A 15,822-nucleotide genomic window follows, 5' to 3' on the forward strand; every position below is an offset into this window, starting at 1 on the left:
CGGATGGGTTGGGGCAAAGAATTCCAGAGGATGGGGGATATTCTGGAGAAGTCTTGGAGGCGGTTGGGTGAGGAGCGAATAAGTGTGGAGGAGAGAAGGAGGTCTTGAACTTTGAACGGGTATGAGTATTTGCAGCTTTCAGTGCAAGGAGGACAACAGGAAACTGCACGTGGTGATGTTTTAGTGAGTCTGTTCTAAGAAACTCAGTTGCATTAAAGGGGTAGCCCACTATCTGGGCAACCTCCTTTTAAATTAAATGGTCCCGCTTATAAAATAAAAACACCATATACTGACCGATAATACTAACGCAGTTCCAGTGATGTCAGCATCAGGTCTCACAATCCATTCTTATGCAATATGAACATATAACATAACAGCTAATGGCTGCTACACTCACCTTTGGGTGAATTTCGAACAAAGGGAAATTGTGATAGCATAGCAGCCTAATACGCCAGGATGCCATCCTATTAGTTGCAGTTTTGTAGTGTTTTTGCCTTAGTCTTTCCCACTTAACTTAAACGGGTGTTCCAAAGACAAAGTCATTGTTCTCCTAACTCTCTATTTGATACCATAATCTAAGTTATTTTCTAATATACAGTACAGAGCAAAAGTTTGGACACACCTTCTCATTTACAGATTTTTCTGTATTTTCATGACTATGAAAATTGTACATTCACACTGAAGGCATCAAAACTATGAATTAACACGTGTGGAATTATATACTTAACAAAAAAGTGTGAAACAACTGAAAATATGCTTATATTCTAGGTTCTTCAAAGTAGCCACCTTTTGCTTTGATGACTGCTTTGCACACTCTTGGCATTCTCTTGATGAGCTTCAAGAGGTAGTCACCGGGAATGGTTTTCACTTCACAGGTGTGCCCTGTCGGGTTTAATAAGTGGGATTTCTTGCCTTATAAATGGAGTTGGGACCATCAGTTGTGTTGTGCAGAAGTCTGGTTGGTACACAGCTGACAGTCCTACAGAATAGGTTGTTAGAATTTGTATCATGGCAAGAAAAAAGCAGCTAAGTAAAGAAAAATGAGTGGCCATCATTACTTTAAGAAATGAAGGTCAGTTAGTCCGAAAAATTGGGAAAACTTTGAAAGCGTTCCAAGTGCAGTGGCAAAAACCATCAAGCGCTACAAAGAAACTGGCTCACATGAGGACCGCCCCAGGAAAGGAAGACCAAGAGTCACCTCGGCTTCTGAGGATAAGTTTATCCGAGTCACCAGCCTCCGAAATCGCAGGTTAACAGCAGCTCAGATTAGAGACCAGGTCAATGCCACAAAGAGTTCTAGCAGCAGACACATATCTACAACAACTGTTAAGAGGAGACTTTGTGAAGCAGGCCTTCATGGTAAAATAGCTGCTAGGAAACCAATGGTAAGGACAGGCAACAAGCAGAAGAGACTTGTTGGGGCTAAAGAACACAAGGAATGGACATTAGACCAGTGGAAATCGGTGCTTTGGTCTGATGAGGAGTCCAAATTTTAGATCTTTGGTTCCAAACACCGTGTCTTTGTGCGACGCTGAAAAGGTGAACGGATGGACTTTACAAGCCTGGTTCCCACCGCGAAGCATGGAGGAGGTGTGATGGTGTGGGGGTGCTTTGCTGGTGACACTGTTGGGGATTCATTCAAAATTGAAGGCATACTGAACCAGCATAGCTACCACAGCTTCTTGCAGCGGCATGCTATTCCATCCGGTTTGCGTTTAGTTGGACCATCATTTATTTTTCAACAGGTCAATGACCCCAAACATACCTCCAGGCTGTGTAAGAGCTACTGTATTTGACCAAGAAGGAGAGTGATGGGGTGCTACGCCATATGACCTGGCCTGCACAGTCACCAGACCTGAACCCAATCGAGATGGTTTGGGGTGAGCTGGACCGCAGAGTGAAGGCAAAAGGGCCAACAAGTGCTAAGCATCTCTGGGAACTCCTTCAAGATTGTTGGAAGACCATTCCCGGTGACAACCTCTTGAAGCTCATCAAGAGAATGCCAAGAGTGTGCAAAGCAGTCATCAAAGCCAAAGGCGGCTACTTTGAAAAACCTAGAATATAATACATATTTTCAGTTGTTTCACACTTTTTTGCTAAGTATATAATTCCACATGTGTTAATTCATAGTTTTGATGCCTTCAGTGTCAATTTAAAATTTTCATAGTCATGAAAATACAGAAAAATCTTTAAATGAGGTGTGTCCAAACTTTTGGTCTGTACTGTACTTGCTTTAATAATTCGCTACGGTCACGGCTGCAGCATCTGCCCCCTCCCTGAAATGTAGCGTCATCAGTGCGACGTCTCACCCCCCAATACACCCCCGCTCGGTTCAGAATCGCCCGTTCTGTTGTCAGCGTAAATTAATAGAAATAACCCCGCAGCAAACACCAGTAATGTCACCTGCAGGCACAGTGCTAATCTCTAGCATCACTGGGTATTCTGACACTGCTCTGCTGCCACATTGCGCGGGGAACAGGGGAGACCGTGCACTGGCGGGGGAGACATCTACCACATGGTAGAAACACTGTGGGGTCCAGCCCCTGAAACGAGCATCACTGATGAAACAGGGAAGGGGCATGGGCTGCAGCAGTCACCGCAGCTTCTGCTCCCTGATGACCTTTTGTTTGAGTATCCCAGCATGCACTGGGACACTAAAACGAATCATCAGCATACAAGAAGCAGGGGCAAAAACTACAATAGCTGTTAATGTAGCTAGGGAGCGGTAGGGAATTTTTAAAGCAAGCATATAAGAAAATGGCTTAGATGTAAGGCAACTTACATTTTTCAGTGTTTTATTTTTATTTACTTTTTTATTTGGTGGGGGACAGATAGATTTTATCTTTCAAAATCATTGTAAATGTACAGATAATAAAGGAATCACTGTATCCTACAAAAATCATTGTAAAATAGGATAGTATTTAATTGTATAAATATTAATTTACTAACCTGTCTGTAGTGAATATATATGCAATCACATCTTTAAGCCCAGCAATCAAACTACTAGTCAGGACAGCACAAAACACTAAAAGAAAAAAAGTAAATCATTAATATAAAAATCTATAAAAATCTGAATGAATAGTAATTGTGATAGGTAACATGAGCATTTTTCTTAAAATCGGAAAAAGTCAGTAACATTTGGTAAAAGATAGAATGAAAGCCAGTAATTCATGCGCCGCGTTAAGTAAAATCACAGTGTGACAGGTTAGAATAGAAAAGATAGAATAGGTTTGTACACATAGAATATATGCATACATACATATATATGTATAGATGTCAGTCTCACACACACACACACACAATACATATGCATATCTGTATATATATCTGTATAAAGTTCTGAAAAGTTTAGAATTTTTTTCTTCATCAGTTAATTTTTTACAGATTTTTAAAGTTTTAAAAAAGTGCAGATTTTGGCCTGGTATGGCTTTACATTTTTTATCATATGTCGGGCTAGAATTAAGATATAGAGGTGGGAGAGGCATCATTTTTCTCAGAATGGTACCGGCTTTCATTTGATATGTCACAAGACTATGTTTCTTTATATTTTGTTTTGGTGAAATCAAATTAAACATTTTGATGCGCAATTCTGAAAAAAACGTATGTTTTAAAATTGTGAAAACATGCATGTGTGTTACTTGTGTCCTTGTTTATATTTGTACAGGGAGTCAACTTGGGACCTATCAAATTTGTATTTTTTTTTAAGCCTTGAATCATCTGATTTTATGTTTGTGTGAGTTTCTTCCCTTTTTCTTTTCAAATTACAACTTATTGCATTCAACATTTATATGTAACAATAAAGAAACACAAAAAACAAAAACCAAAGTGCCAGAATAAATACATCTTAATCATCATAACACAACTTGCGCAGCATTTTCAACCTGAATTCATTGAACAAACCAAAAGAAAAAACGTGATCATATCCTCAAGTGTGATTTTCTAAATACAGTCTGATCCTAATTATATGTAAAAACAAGATTAAAAGAACCAATATTTTTACCACCTATTTATACATGGAACAATTTTTTTTCTACTATTATCACTAAACATGTCATTTATGAAGTGTTTAAGAAGAATAGTCCAGTAGTTAAATCCTCGTACTATAAAATATGAACTAATCAAACAATAGTAGGTTTTTACACTGGCCTTCTATCATCAATGTGTCCCTTCTAGTGGGTGAAATGTGACCTTGTCCATCAGCGCTCACTAGCAATGGTCGTTTCCTTCTGTGTCAGAGTATGTGCGGCTGTCATGGTGCTCGGCTCCACCTGAGTTATATCTGATTTTTGTTCACTTTTACAATGTCTGATTTTCTTGGATACACATAGGACGGCGCTGGACCAGACGGTGCAGAAAAGTCACTTCTACGTCTACATTTTCACAATCTTTGGAGAGTCCAGTAGCCGCCAGCGCCGATCATATTCACAGGTCACATAGCCAGTTGTGTCATCCATTGCCGATCTTGTGCCGCCTTCTACCACGTCATGGACGTCACTGTCTTTATTTCCACTACATGGGATGACAGTCCGGTATTGCTGAGTCGCTGTGATGGGTTCTGCTTCCTGTAACTGATGTTTTCACAAACTCTCCTCCTCTTCGTAGTCCTGGTTTGTACAATACATGAACTGGATGTTAAGAATATTTTTCTCCCTCCATTTGAGGAGTTGCCTGGGTGATAAGATTTGGTGTGAATACGGTCTGTGGAGACCCGAGCTGCCGGCCTGTCACCTGCTCTGCAGTCACCGTCTACCCCTGGTCATCCTCAGCCCTAACAAAGCTTCTCCTCTGTCCTCTCCTGCTTCTAAGCTCTAACATAATAAAATAATACAGGAATATCTAACAATCATGGATTATTTGGTAAATCTAGACCCCACATTGTTAGACCACAGGCTGAACAGACCTGAAATCAAGATTTTTGAACTGACACTGTAATAGTTTTATTTTTTAAAATATGATCCCATCACGATCCCAGTTTGTATTTTGGTGCAGAAGTGGCTAGGAGCATAACGGGCACATGTGCAGTTTTAGAAATGTTTAAATTAAAAGTTTTTTTCGGAAATGCGTTTTAAAGTTTTGCGCTTGCGTTCGCATAGGTAAAATATTATTAAAGATACTCTTGTGACATATCTGGTGAAAGCCTGTACAGTTCTGAGTAGAATGGTGTTTATTTGGTTTCTCTATCTCTTTTCTAGCCTGAGTTATGGGGAGAAATGTAAAGGCAGGCAACACCGAAATTCGCACTTTTTCCGAACTTTGAAAATCAATAAAAAATAAAAAAAAAATATCTAGAATTTTTTTTTCTTCACATTTTGCATTCTCTGACACACTATTACCAAATAACAAAATCTCAAAAGAATTAAAAATATAGTGGTAAAAATCATTGGTTCACTTGACATGGAATGACCCATATATATATATATATATATATATATATATATATATATATATATATATATATATATATATATATATATATATATATATATATATATATATATATATAGATGGCTACCATGGCCCAACAAAACTGTGACGTCAGCAAAGAGGTGGAAGAGTCATGTTTTGGGCTGAAAGGCCCCTTTAGGGTCCCTGAAGGTGTGAAAACGACCTCGTCAACATATATGACGTTTCTGACTGAGCACATTATTCAATGGTTCAAATAGAAAAACTGTGCCATGTATAGCAAAATCATCATCATGCATGACAACGCATCTGATGCTGAAAAAAAAAACACCTCTGAGTCATCGGCTGCTATGAGCATAAGGCCGGGGTCACACTTGTGTGTGCAATGCAAGAAACTTGCGCGAGTTTCTCACATCAAAACCTGGCGCTGCCGGGACTGGAGTGTGCGGCTGCATGTATTTCTATGCAGCTGAACGCTCCGGTCCGAACCGCCGGCAGCAATGCAAGGTATTGATGCAAGAGACTCGCGTGAGTTTCTCGCATTGCACATGCAAGTGTGACACTGGCCTGAGGGCTCATACTCACTTGCGCGAATCTCGGATGGGTCTCGCATGGCAATACCCGGCACTGCACCTGGCACAAAGGAGCGGAGCGTGCGGCTGCACACTCCGATCTTAGTGCTGGCAGCAGTGCCGGGTATTGCCGTGCGAGACTCATCCGAAATTCGCGCAAGTGAGTATGAGCCCTAAAAGAGAGAAACTTATGGTGTAGCCACCGTTCCCCCCTGTCCTCAACCCTATTGAAAACCTTTGAATAATAAGCATATGACCTATGTGAAGGGAGGCAGTTCACATCAAAACAGCAGGTCTGAGAGGCTATTCTGACATCCTGCAAATTCAAGCAGAAACTATCAAAAACTTCACAAGTTCAATACATGCAAGAATTGTTAAGGTAATATCAAAGAAGGGGTCCAATGTTAACATGTAATTTGGCCTGTTAAGAGGTTTTTGATGGAAAAAAGCTTTTGATTTCAGTAAATGTGACCTCCTAATGCAGCAAATTTAACAAATGACCATTTTCAGTTGTTTGCAACCTATAAAATGTTTGGAAACTCTGTTATGCATAATAATTTAGAACACCACGTTCTGCATTTATTTTAACTTGGAAAAAAATACTGTTATCATTGGGAGGTTTGTCCAATAAAGTTTGATTGAACACTATACTGACTCATTTTCATTAACAATTTAGCAAATTCAGAGAAAAATAGTATTTACATAATAATTTGGAATGCAGTGTAGTCAAAAATATTTATTTTACCTATGCACAAAAGGGAAACTTTGCAAGATGTTTTGGCTTGCTCCACATCTCCTGCTCCTAACGCGTTCCCTATCCTCACACTCGCAGCCACACTGAATCCAACAGAGACCTGAGTGGAATAAAAGTTTTGTTTTTAATTCAAATTATTTAAAAAAATTATATATAATAAAGTTATATAGTGAAATAGGGATTTTGGTGTACTCACCGTAAAATCCTTTTCTCCGAGCCATTCATTGGGGGACACAGACCCGGGTGTATGCTGCTGCCACCAGGAGGCTGACACTAAGTGATACAAAGAAAGTTAGCTCCTCCCCTGCAGTATACACCCTCCTGCTGGTTCTCAGTTAACCAGTTCGGTGCAAAAGCAGTAGGAGATCAATAACAACATATGAGCGTATAGCATGTCACATTATATATGAGAGTATAGCATGTCAAATTATAAAACAAGCACAAGCTAATAATAGGGAGGGAGCTGTGTCTCCCAATGAATGGCTCGGAGAAAAGGATTTTACGGTGAGTACACAAAAATGCCTATTTCTCCTTCGCCTCATTGGGGGACACAGACCGTGGGACGTCCCAAAGCAGTCCCTGGGTGGGGACAACATAAGATCAGGCCGTGTAACTGCTACTTACAAGTGCGCCACCGCGGCCTGCAGAGTCCGCCTGCCCAGACTCACATCTGTGGAAGTGTGGGAATTATAGTGCTTCAAGAATGAATGCGGACTGGAGGAATTCGCAAGCTTGCGGCCGTGCTTGCCGACGTCTGGAGCCTAAAGCCCTCAGACAGGGAGATAGGCTGACATCTAGCACGGAAGGACTCCTGGATGGTGAAAAGAATCCACCAGGCTAACATGGCTGATGAAATGGCTAAACCCTTCCTGTGACCGTCAGGAAGCCTACTTCTTACCATCGGGAAGCCCAAGTAAAGTGTCCAACCTTCAGAAGGACGCCGCCCTCGATACGTACCCACTCGGAGCACTCACTTCTTCCAGATTATGGAGAACCCATACCGTTTTGTGGACTGGAGCCGAAAGAGATGAGAGAAGGATGATGCCCCTGCAACAGTGGGAATACAATACCACCTTGGTAACGATAGAAGGGGATGGCCTGAGGGCAACCTTGCCTTGATGGTAATAAGGAAAAAAGTCTGAAAGAACAGAGCGGCAAGCTCTGAAGACTCATCAGGATGACAAGAACGTAGAGAAAAAAGGGGAGCAACCTTCCCTGATAGTAAAGACTGCCGGATCAAAAAAGGAGCCTACTGTAAGATCCCCAGGACCATTAAGGTCCCACAGATCTAACGGTACGCGGTAGGGAAGAACTACAGGTGAAGACTCCCTGCGATAAAGTCCATATTTGTAGTTTTGTCGTAATAAGATGGAAAATTACTAGTACAGCAAGCGAGAAAAACCTGACATGGTCAGTGCGGGTCTCCCAGGATCACTGGGGCCCTTCCTGCTTCCAAAAAGATCTCGGAAGTAGTGGAAGAGGGGTTATGGAAATTGGTACCATGGAAAAACAGAGCATGCACTGCGATGGTCTTAGATCTCGAGGCCGAACCATGAACTGGAGTACATTGGTGTTCAGTTTAGACACCATCCGACCTACATCTGGAGTACTCCAGTGAAGGCAGATCTGATGGAAGACTTCCAAGTGAAGTTCCCACTCACTTGAGGAGAAACTCTGACGGCTGAATATGTCTGCCGCCCAGTGTTCTACTCCAGGGATATGTACTGCTGAGATCACCGAATGATAGATCTCGGCCGATCAGAGAGTGCGAGGTACCTCGGCCCATCAGAGAGTGCGAGGTACCTCGGCCATGGCGCTTGACTGTGGGTACCTGCTTGATGATTGACGTATGGCACAGCCATGGCATTATCCAATTGAAGACGGATGGTTGACCTGCCTGAAGGCAGTTGACCGGCTGTAGGATTAGCCGTACCGTTTGGGTCCCCAGAGCAATGATCGGGAGAAGAAGACTGGCATTGGTATTCCCTAACAACCATTGGACCAGGAGAAGGCTCTGGATGAGGAAGGAGCTCAAAGACTACCCTTTGAAAGCCTGACTGACTTGCTGAAAACGAGCGGAGTGAAAGAAACTGCATCCATTGTCGGCTTTTTCCTCAGAACCCTCCTAGCGAATCGAATGAACCGAGGGAATGAGTGATCAAATGCATGAGCTCCCTGTTGAAGGGCCACTACCTTGACTCGAGAGAGAATTACCATCCTTCTTGTGCAGGATCATCCTCAAAAAGGATCTGCTGAGCTGGGAATGAGGAAAAGTTGTCTAAGTTTAGCTGCTAGCCCAAGTGAGAGGGTATCACAAGTGATATAGACGACTCAGCGTAGTCCTGGAAGAGCAGCTAGAAAGTCGACCAAATAGGGCAGGACGACCATGCTTCTAGGGTGCAAGAGGCACATGGCAACCGCCATGACCCTTGCAACCACTCTGGTGCGGTAGCCAGGCCGAAGGGCAAGGTCATGGCCTGAAAATGCTGTTCGCGAATGGAAAGGCGAAGGGATTATTGTAGAGGGGAAAAATAGGAATGTGAGGGTAAGAATTCCGAATGTCGATGGATGCCAGAAACTCCACCTTTTTCTGTTGAAGTAATGGCTGAGCGGAGGAACTCCATTCGAAAAAGGAAGACCTTGTCAAAGGTTGTTAGAAGTTTGAGGTCCAGGAATGGTCTTACTTTTTATTCCTCCTTTTTGGAACCAAGATCCCATAGATCTAGACCGTCCTGGACAACGCTCCACTGCTGGTTGGGTCTGTAGAAAAAATACGATCCCTTGTTAGTCTCCTGCTCAGAAGATTTGATTGGCCAGCACTACTGTCTTTGAGGAAAGGTTACTTGTGTGAATCGAAGTAGTTAAGGTCTCTGACCAGGAGACCATTGGTCAAGCAACCCATGTGGCGGCTAAGGAAGGGTAGAGCGCTGAACCCGAAGGCACAAGACAGAACGAACCAGATTTGCTATCCGACCGTTTGTGGTATTTTAAATTGATGATACATCGCGCAGGGATACTGGTAGGTATACCACAATAAATTCTACCCGGTTAGTCTGCCAAGTGGCAGAATGCAGGGCTGCATCCTGCAGGTCAGGAAAAAACCGTCTCTTGCCATCATCGTGCAGAGTAGAAAATTAGGAACCCTCGATCCACCATCCTCTTAGCAGGGAAGTGGAGAGGAATCGTCCGCTTTCTTGCATCATCCGCTAAATAGTGGTGATACAAAGGGGGGTGCTCGGACGCCAAGAAGGGGTGCCTCTGTACATCCCTAGAGTTGAGGTCCCCAGGTGGACAGAGCAGGTTGTCTGGCGTTAGGCCTGGATGCAGAAGAGGATACATGGAGGCGACACTGCATGTGCTCGTCTGTTGATGGTGTGGGGGGGTAATCGGTGCCCTTTAAAGGACCCGTCGCCCTTAAAAATCAGACCAGGTATGGCATCCCGCGTAGAGGCTTCTGTCCAGTGAATCACTCGTCAATTTGTTGATGATATAAAAAGGCGAGTCCCTCTTTTTCTGAAGCTCTGGCAATCCAAGGCAATATCCGATCCATATTCAGAGAGTTGTTCTCAGTAAATCATAGGGTAGGGATCAGGAAATGAAACTACCGTTTTCTAGATGCCTGTACGTTTTTTCTAGAAGACTTGCGGCCCCTGCTAGCCGACGGTTCCCATGTAGGAGAGGGACCATGTATATCGGTCCTGCGAGCACTCCGAGCCATGGAGGGTTCACGGAGGGATTCAATCTCTTGGTCAGAGAAACCATGGGTTGTGGTTAGTGACAAAGTCCACTGAGGGGGACTAGGTACTCAGGGATAAACTGGGACCAGCAGCGGAGGGCTCCAGAGCTCAGTTAGGGTGACCAGCTTTGGATTGATCATGTGCCCTTAAGACCAGTGAATACTGGTCATGCGCCTTTAAGACTAGGGAATACTGGTCGTGCGCCTTTAAGACCAGGGAATACTGGTCTTGTGCCTTTAGGATGAGGGCATACTGTTCATGTGCCTTTAAGATCAGGGCATACTGGTCATGTGCCTTTAAGAACCAGGGCCTACTGGTCATGTGCCTTTAAGAACCAGGGCCTACTGGTCATGTGCCTCTAAGACTAGGACATACTGGTCACGTGCCTTTAAGACCAGGGCATACTGGTCACGTGCCTTTAAGACCAGGGCATACTGGTCATGTCCCTTTAAGACCAGGGCATACTGGTCATGTGCCTTTAAGACCAGGGCATTTTTCAAGGATTACGCCAGAGGTGAAGCCCCTTGAGGGGAACTAGGTACTCTGGGAAGAGGTGACCGGCTTCTGGCTGGTCATGTCTTAAAGAGCAGAGAATGATGGTCATGTGCCCCTTTTAAACTAGGGAACCTTTAAGACCAGGGAATGCTGGTCATGTGTTTTTAAAAAGCCAGGGAAAGCTGGACATGTACCTATAAGCCCAGCGACTACTGGGCATGCGTCTAGACCAGGGAATGCGGTCATGTACCCTTAACCCCTTCACGACATGCGCCGTACATGTACTGCGCATGCCGTGTCTCCCCCTTTGATGTGGGCTCCGGCGCTGAGCCCACATCAAAGTCGCGACATGTCAGCTGTTTTGTACAGCTGACATGTGAGCGCAATAGCGGCGGGTGAAATCGCTATTCACCCGCCGCTATTAACCTGTTAAATGCCGCTGTCAAACGCAGACAGCGGCATTTAACTAAAGCTTCCGGTCGGGCGGCCAGAAATGACGTCATCGCCGACCCCTGTCACATGATCGGGGGTCGGCGATGTGTCAGGACAGTAACCATAGAGGTCTTTGAGACCTCTATGGTTACTGATGCCGGCCTGCTGTGAGCGCCGCCCTGTGGTCGGCGCTCACAGCACACCTGCATGTCAGCTACATAGCAGCGATCTGATGATCGCTGCTATGTAGCTGAGCCAATCGAGTTGTGCCAGCTTGTAGCCTCCCATGGAGGCTATTGAAGCATGGCACAGGTAAAAAAAAAATGTTTTTAAAAATATGAAAAAAACGTAAAAAACATAAAAGTTTAAATCACCCCCCTTTCGCCCAATCCTAAATAAAACAATAAAAAAAAAATAAAACCTACACGTATTTGGTATCGCCGCGTTCAGAATCGCCCGATCTATCAATAAAAAAAAGCATTAACCTGATCGCTAAACAGCGTAGCGAGAAAAAAATTCAAAACGCCAGAATTACGTTTTTTTGGTCGCCGCGATATTGCATTAAAATGCAATAACGGGCGATCAAAAGAACGTATCTGCACAAAAGTGATATTATTAAAAATGTCAGCTCGGCACGCAAAAAATAAGTCCTCACCCGACCCCAGATCACGAAAAATGGAGACGCTTCGGGTATCGGAAAATGGCACTTTTTTTTTTTTTTTTAAGCAAAGTTTGGAATTTTTTTTCACCACTTGGATAAAAAATAACCTAGACATGTTAGGTGTCTATGAACTCGTAATGACCTAGAGAATCACAATGGCAGGTCAGTTTTAGCATTTAGTGAACCTAGCAAAAAAGCCAAGCAAAAAACAAGTGTGGGATTGCACTTTTTTTGCAATTTCACCGCACTTGGAATTTTTTTCCCGTTTTCTAGTAAAAGACATGGTAAAACCAATGGTGTCGTTCAAAAGTACAACTCGTCCCGCAAAAAATAAGCCCTCACATGGCCATATTGACGGAAAAATAAAAAAGTTACGGCTCTGGGAAGGAGGGGAGTGAAAAACGAAAACGCAAAAACGAAAAAGGGCCGCGACTTGAAGGGGTTAAGACCCGTGCCTTTAAGACCAGAGCTTGATGGACAACCAGAGATTGCAGGTCTTAAGGGTTAAAAACAGGAAACGCTAGTCCCTTTATGCTGCCGGGGTGGGTGCGGGGGAGGGGTGCGGAGGGAGGATTCTCCTTACCGAGATTCTGAGTCCCCTGTCTGGAATAGCGCTGTCTTCAGCGCTCAGTACCGCCAATGCGATGCAGCAGCCACTTCCGGATGAGCTCGTGTCTGGAAGTGGCAGGAGGATGAAGATGGCTGCCAAGAATAGAGTTCTCGTCCAGAATGAGAGGCGCCTGGAAAGAGGGGCAGAGCCTGAAGCGCAGCCTAGTATGGGCGGAGTTCCGGGTTGCGGCCTACACAAACCCGAAGCCGGGGGCTAAATTTTTTAAGCCAGCCGGCGCCGAACGAGGGAAAAAAAACGCCGGTTGCGCAGAGCCCTCCAACCGCTCGAGTCCCGGCACTTACCCCAGTATGCAGCTTTGTTCACAAGGTAGAAAAAGATCCTGTGCTGTTGCTGCTGTTTGGACGGTGCAGGGACAAAGAAAAAACCCTCAATCCATCGTCCCTTTAGCAGGGAGGTGGAGAGGAACCGTCCGCCTCCTTGTACCATCCGCTTTAATAGTGGTGGTGCAGTGGGGGCTGCTCGGACGCCACGCTGGAATGTGCCTCTGAACAGCCGAGGGTAAAACCTGGTGGGCAGGGCTGAATGTCCGGCAATAGGCCTGGCTGCAGAAGAGGATACTGGAGGTGACACTCCAGTGCTCGTCTGATAAGGGAGGGGGGAGATCGGTGCCCTTGAAGGGGCCCGTCGCCCCTAGAATCAGCTCAGGCAGTGGCTTCCCACGTCGCAGGAGAGGATACGGAGAGGTAACACTCCCGTGCTTGCCTGTTGTTGGTTTGGGGAGATCGGAACATGAAAGAATCCGTCGCCCCATTCGACTGTTGTAAAGGTAAAAAGAGTTTTTGGGTCTGAATAGCAGACCAGTCCGTGTGCCTCCTACGGACACTAAAGCCCCCGTCACACTAAGCGAGGTCGCTAGCGAGATCGCTGCTGAGTCACAAGTTTTGTGACGCAACAGCGATCTCAGTAGCGATCTCGCTATGTTTGACACGTACCAGCGACCAGGCCCCTGCTGTGAGATCGCTGGTCGTGTCGGAATGGCCTGGACCTTTTTTTGATCGTTGAGGTCCCGCTGACATCGCTGAATCGGTGTGTGTGACACGGATTCAGCGATGTCTTCACTGGTAACCAGGGTAAACATCGGGTTACTAAGCGCAGGGCCGCGCTTAGTAACCCGATGTTTACCCTGGTTACCATCGTAAATGTAAAAAAAAAAAAACACTACATACTCACATTCCGGTGTGCGTCAGGTCCCTTGCCGTCCGCTTCCCGCACTGACTGACTGCCGGCCGTAAAGTGAAAGCACAGCACAGCGGTGACGTCACCGCTCTGCTGTTAGGGCCGGCGCTCAGTCAGTGCAGGAAGCGGACGCCGGGGGACGCGAAGGTGAGTATGTACGGTTTGTTTTTTTACATTTTACACTGGTAACCAGGGTAAACATCGGGTTACTAAGCGCGGCCCTGCGCTTAGCAACCCGATGTTTACCCTGGTTACCCGGGGACCTCGGCATCGTTGGTCGCTGGAGAGCGGTCTGTGTGACAGCTCCCCAGCGACCACACAGCGACTAAACAGCGACGCTGCAGCGATCGGCATCGTTGTCTGTATCGCTGCAGCATCGCTAAGTGTGACGGGGCCTTAAGCAAGAACTGGCTAGCTGAGAGTCAGCAGGAGGGTGTATACTGCAGGGGAGGAGCTAACTTTCTTTGTATCACTTAGTGTCAGCCTCCTGGTGGCAGCAGCATACACCCACGGTCTGTGTCCCCCAATGAGGCAAAGGAGAAAATACATTATTGATTGTATTCAAATTTGAAAGAATTTGTGACCGTACATTATTATAATATTCCATGTTAAAGGGAATCTGTCACCTCATTTTTCGCATATAAGCTGCGGTCACCGCCATTAGGGGCTTATCTACAGCATTCTGTAATGCTGTAAAAAAGCCCCCGATGTATTCTGAAAGATAAGAAAAACAAGTTTGATTTTGCTCACCCATGGTCGGTCCGGTACAGTCTGGGTCCTATGGGCGTTGAAGGTCCGGGTCCGGCGCCTCCATCTTCATGCAAGGACGTCATCGCATGAAGATGGGAAGCGCCAAACCTGCGACACCCATCGGACTGGACTGCCCCCCCGGGTGAGTATAATCTAACTTGTTTTTCAGGTTACATCGGGGGCTTATCTACAGCATTACAGAATGCTGTAGATAAGCCCCTAATGGCGGTGGCCGCAGCTTATGTGCGAAAAATGAGGTGACAGATTCCCTTTAAGTTTGGAAGGTACTTTAAATGGAATCTTTCAGCAGGATTTCATACCTTAAACTAATTACATGTGCATGTAGTTCTTTAAAGATAATTCCAACAATACCTTTACATGTCCAGTCCGTTCCTCAGTTATGGAGAAATCAGCATTACAATGGTTATGCAAATTAGGCTGAAGGACTATGGTAGATCTAAAGCTTCAGCCACTCCAGCTACACTTAAGGTAGCTTCACACTAAGCGACGCTGCAGCGATACAGACAACGATGCCGATCGCTGCAGCGTCGCTGTGTGGTCGCTGGAGAGCTGTCACACAGACCGCTCTCCAGCGACCAACGATGCCGAGGTCCCCGGGTAACCAGGGTAAACATCGGGTTGCTAAGCGCAGGGCCGCGCTTAGTAACCCGATGTTTACCCTGGTTACCAGTGTAAAATGTAAAAAAACAAACAGTACATACTCACCTTCGCGTCCCCCGGCGTCCGCTTCCCGCACTGACTGAGTGCCGGCCCTAACAGCAGAGTGACGTCACCGCTGTGCTGTGCTTTCACTTTACGACCGCCGCTCAGTCAGTGCAGGAAGCGGACGGCGGGGGACGCGAAGGTGAGTATGTACTGTTTGTTTTTTTACATTTTACACTGGTAACCAGGGTAAACATCGGGTTACTAAGCGCGGCCCTGCGCTTAGTAACCCGATATTTACCCTGGTTACCATTGTAAAACATCGCTGGTATCGTTGCTTTTGCTGTCAAACACAACGATACACGCCGATCTGACGACCAAATAAAGTTCTGAACTTTAACCAACGACCAGCGATCTCACAGCAGGATCCTGATCGCTGCTGCGTGTCACACTCAACGATATCGCTAGCTAGGACGCTGCAACGTCACGGATCGCTAGCGATATCGTTTAGTGTGAAGGTACCTTAAGACCTCTATTCTGTGTGACGT

The 15,822-nt window shown here is 45.3% G+C and overlaps 1 protein-coding gene across 1 annotated transcript in view; it reads right to left on the reverse strand.

The window, feature by feature from the left end:
* The window catches only part of LOC143816234 (multidrug and toxin extrusion protein 2-like), a 184,662-nt gene that overhangs the window by 61,315 nt on the left and 107,525 nt on the right, over window positions 1-15,822 (reverse strand). The window contains exons 11-12 of the mRNA XM_077296370.1: window positions 6,721-6,829; window positions 2,950-3,025 (exon numbers count right to left, since the gene is read on the reverse strand). Coding sequence (XP_077152485.1) covers window positions 2,950-3,025; window positions 6,721-6,829 — 185 coding nt within the window. The remainder of the gene's footprint in view (window positions 1-2,949; window positions 3,026-6,720; window positions 6,830-15,822) is intronic.

This window comes from Ranitomeya variabilis, chromosome 3 (genome assembly GCF_051348905.1).
Source record: "Ranitomeya variabilis isolate aRanVar5 chromosome 3, aRanVar5.hap1, whole genome shotgun sequence".
Classification (NCBI taxonomy): domain Eukaryota; kingdom Metazoa; phylum Chordata; class Amphibia; order Anura; family Dendrobatidae; genus Ranitomeya; species Ranitomeya variabilis.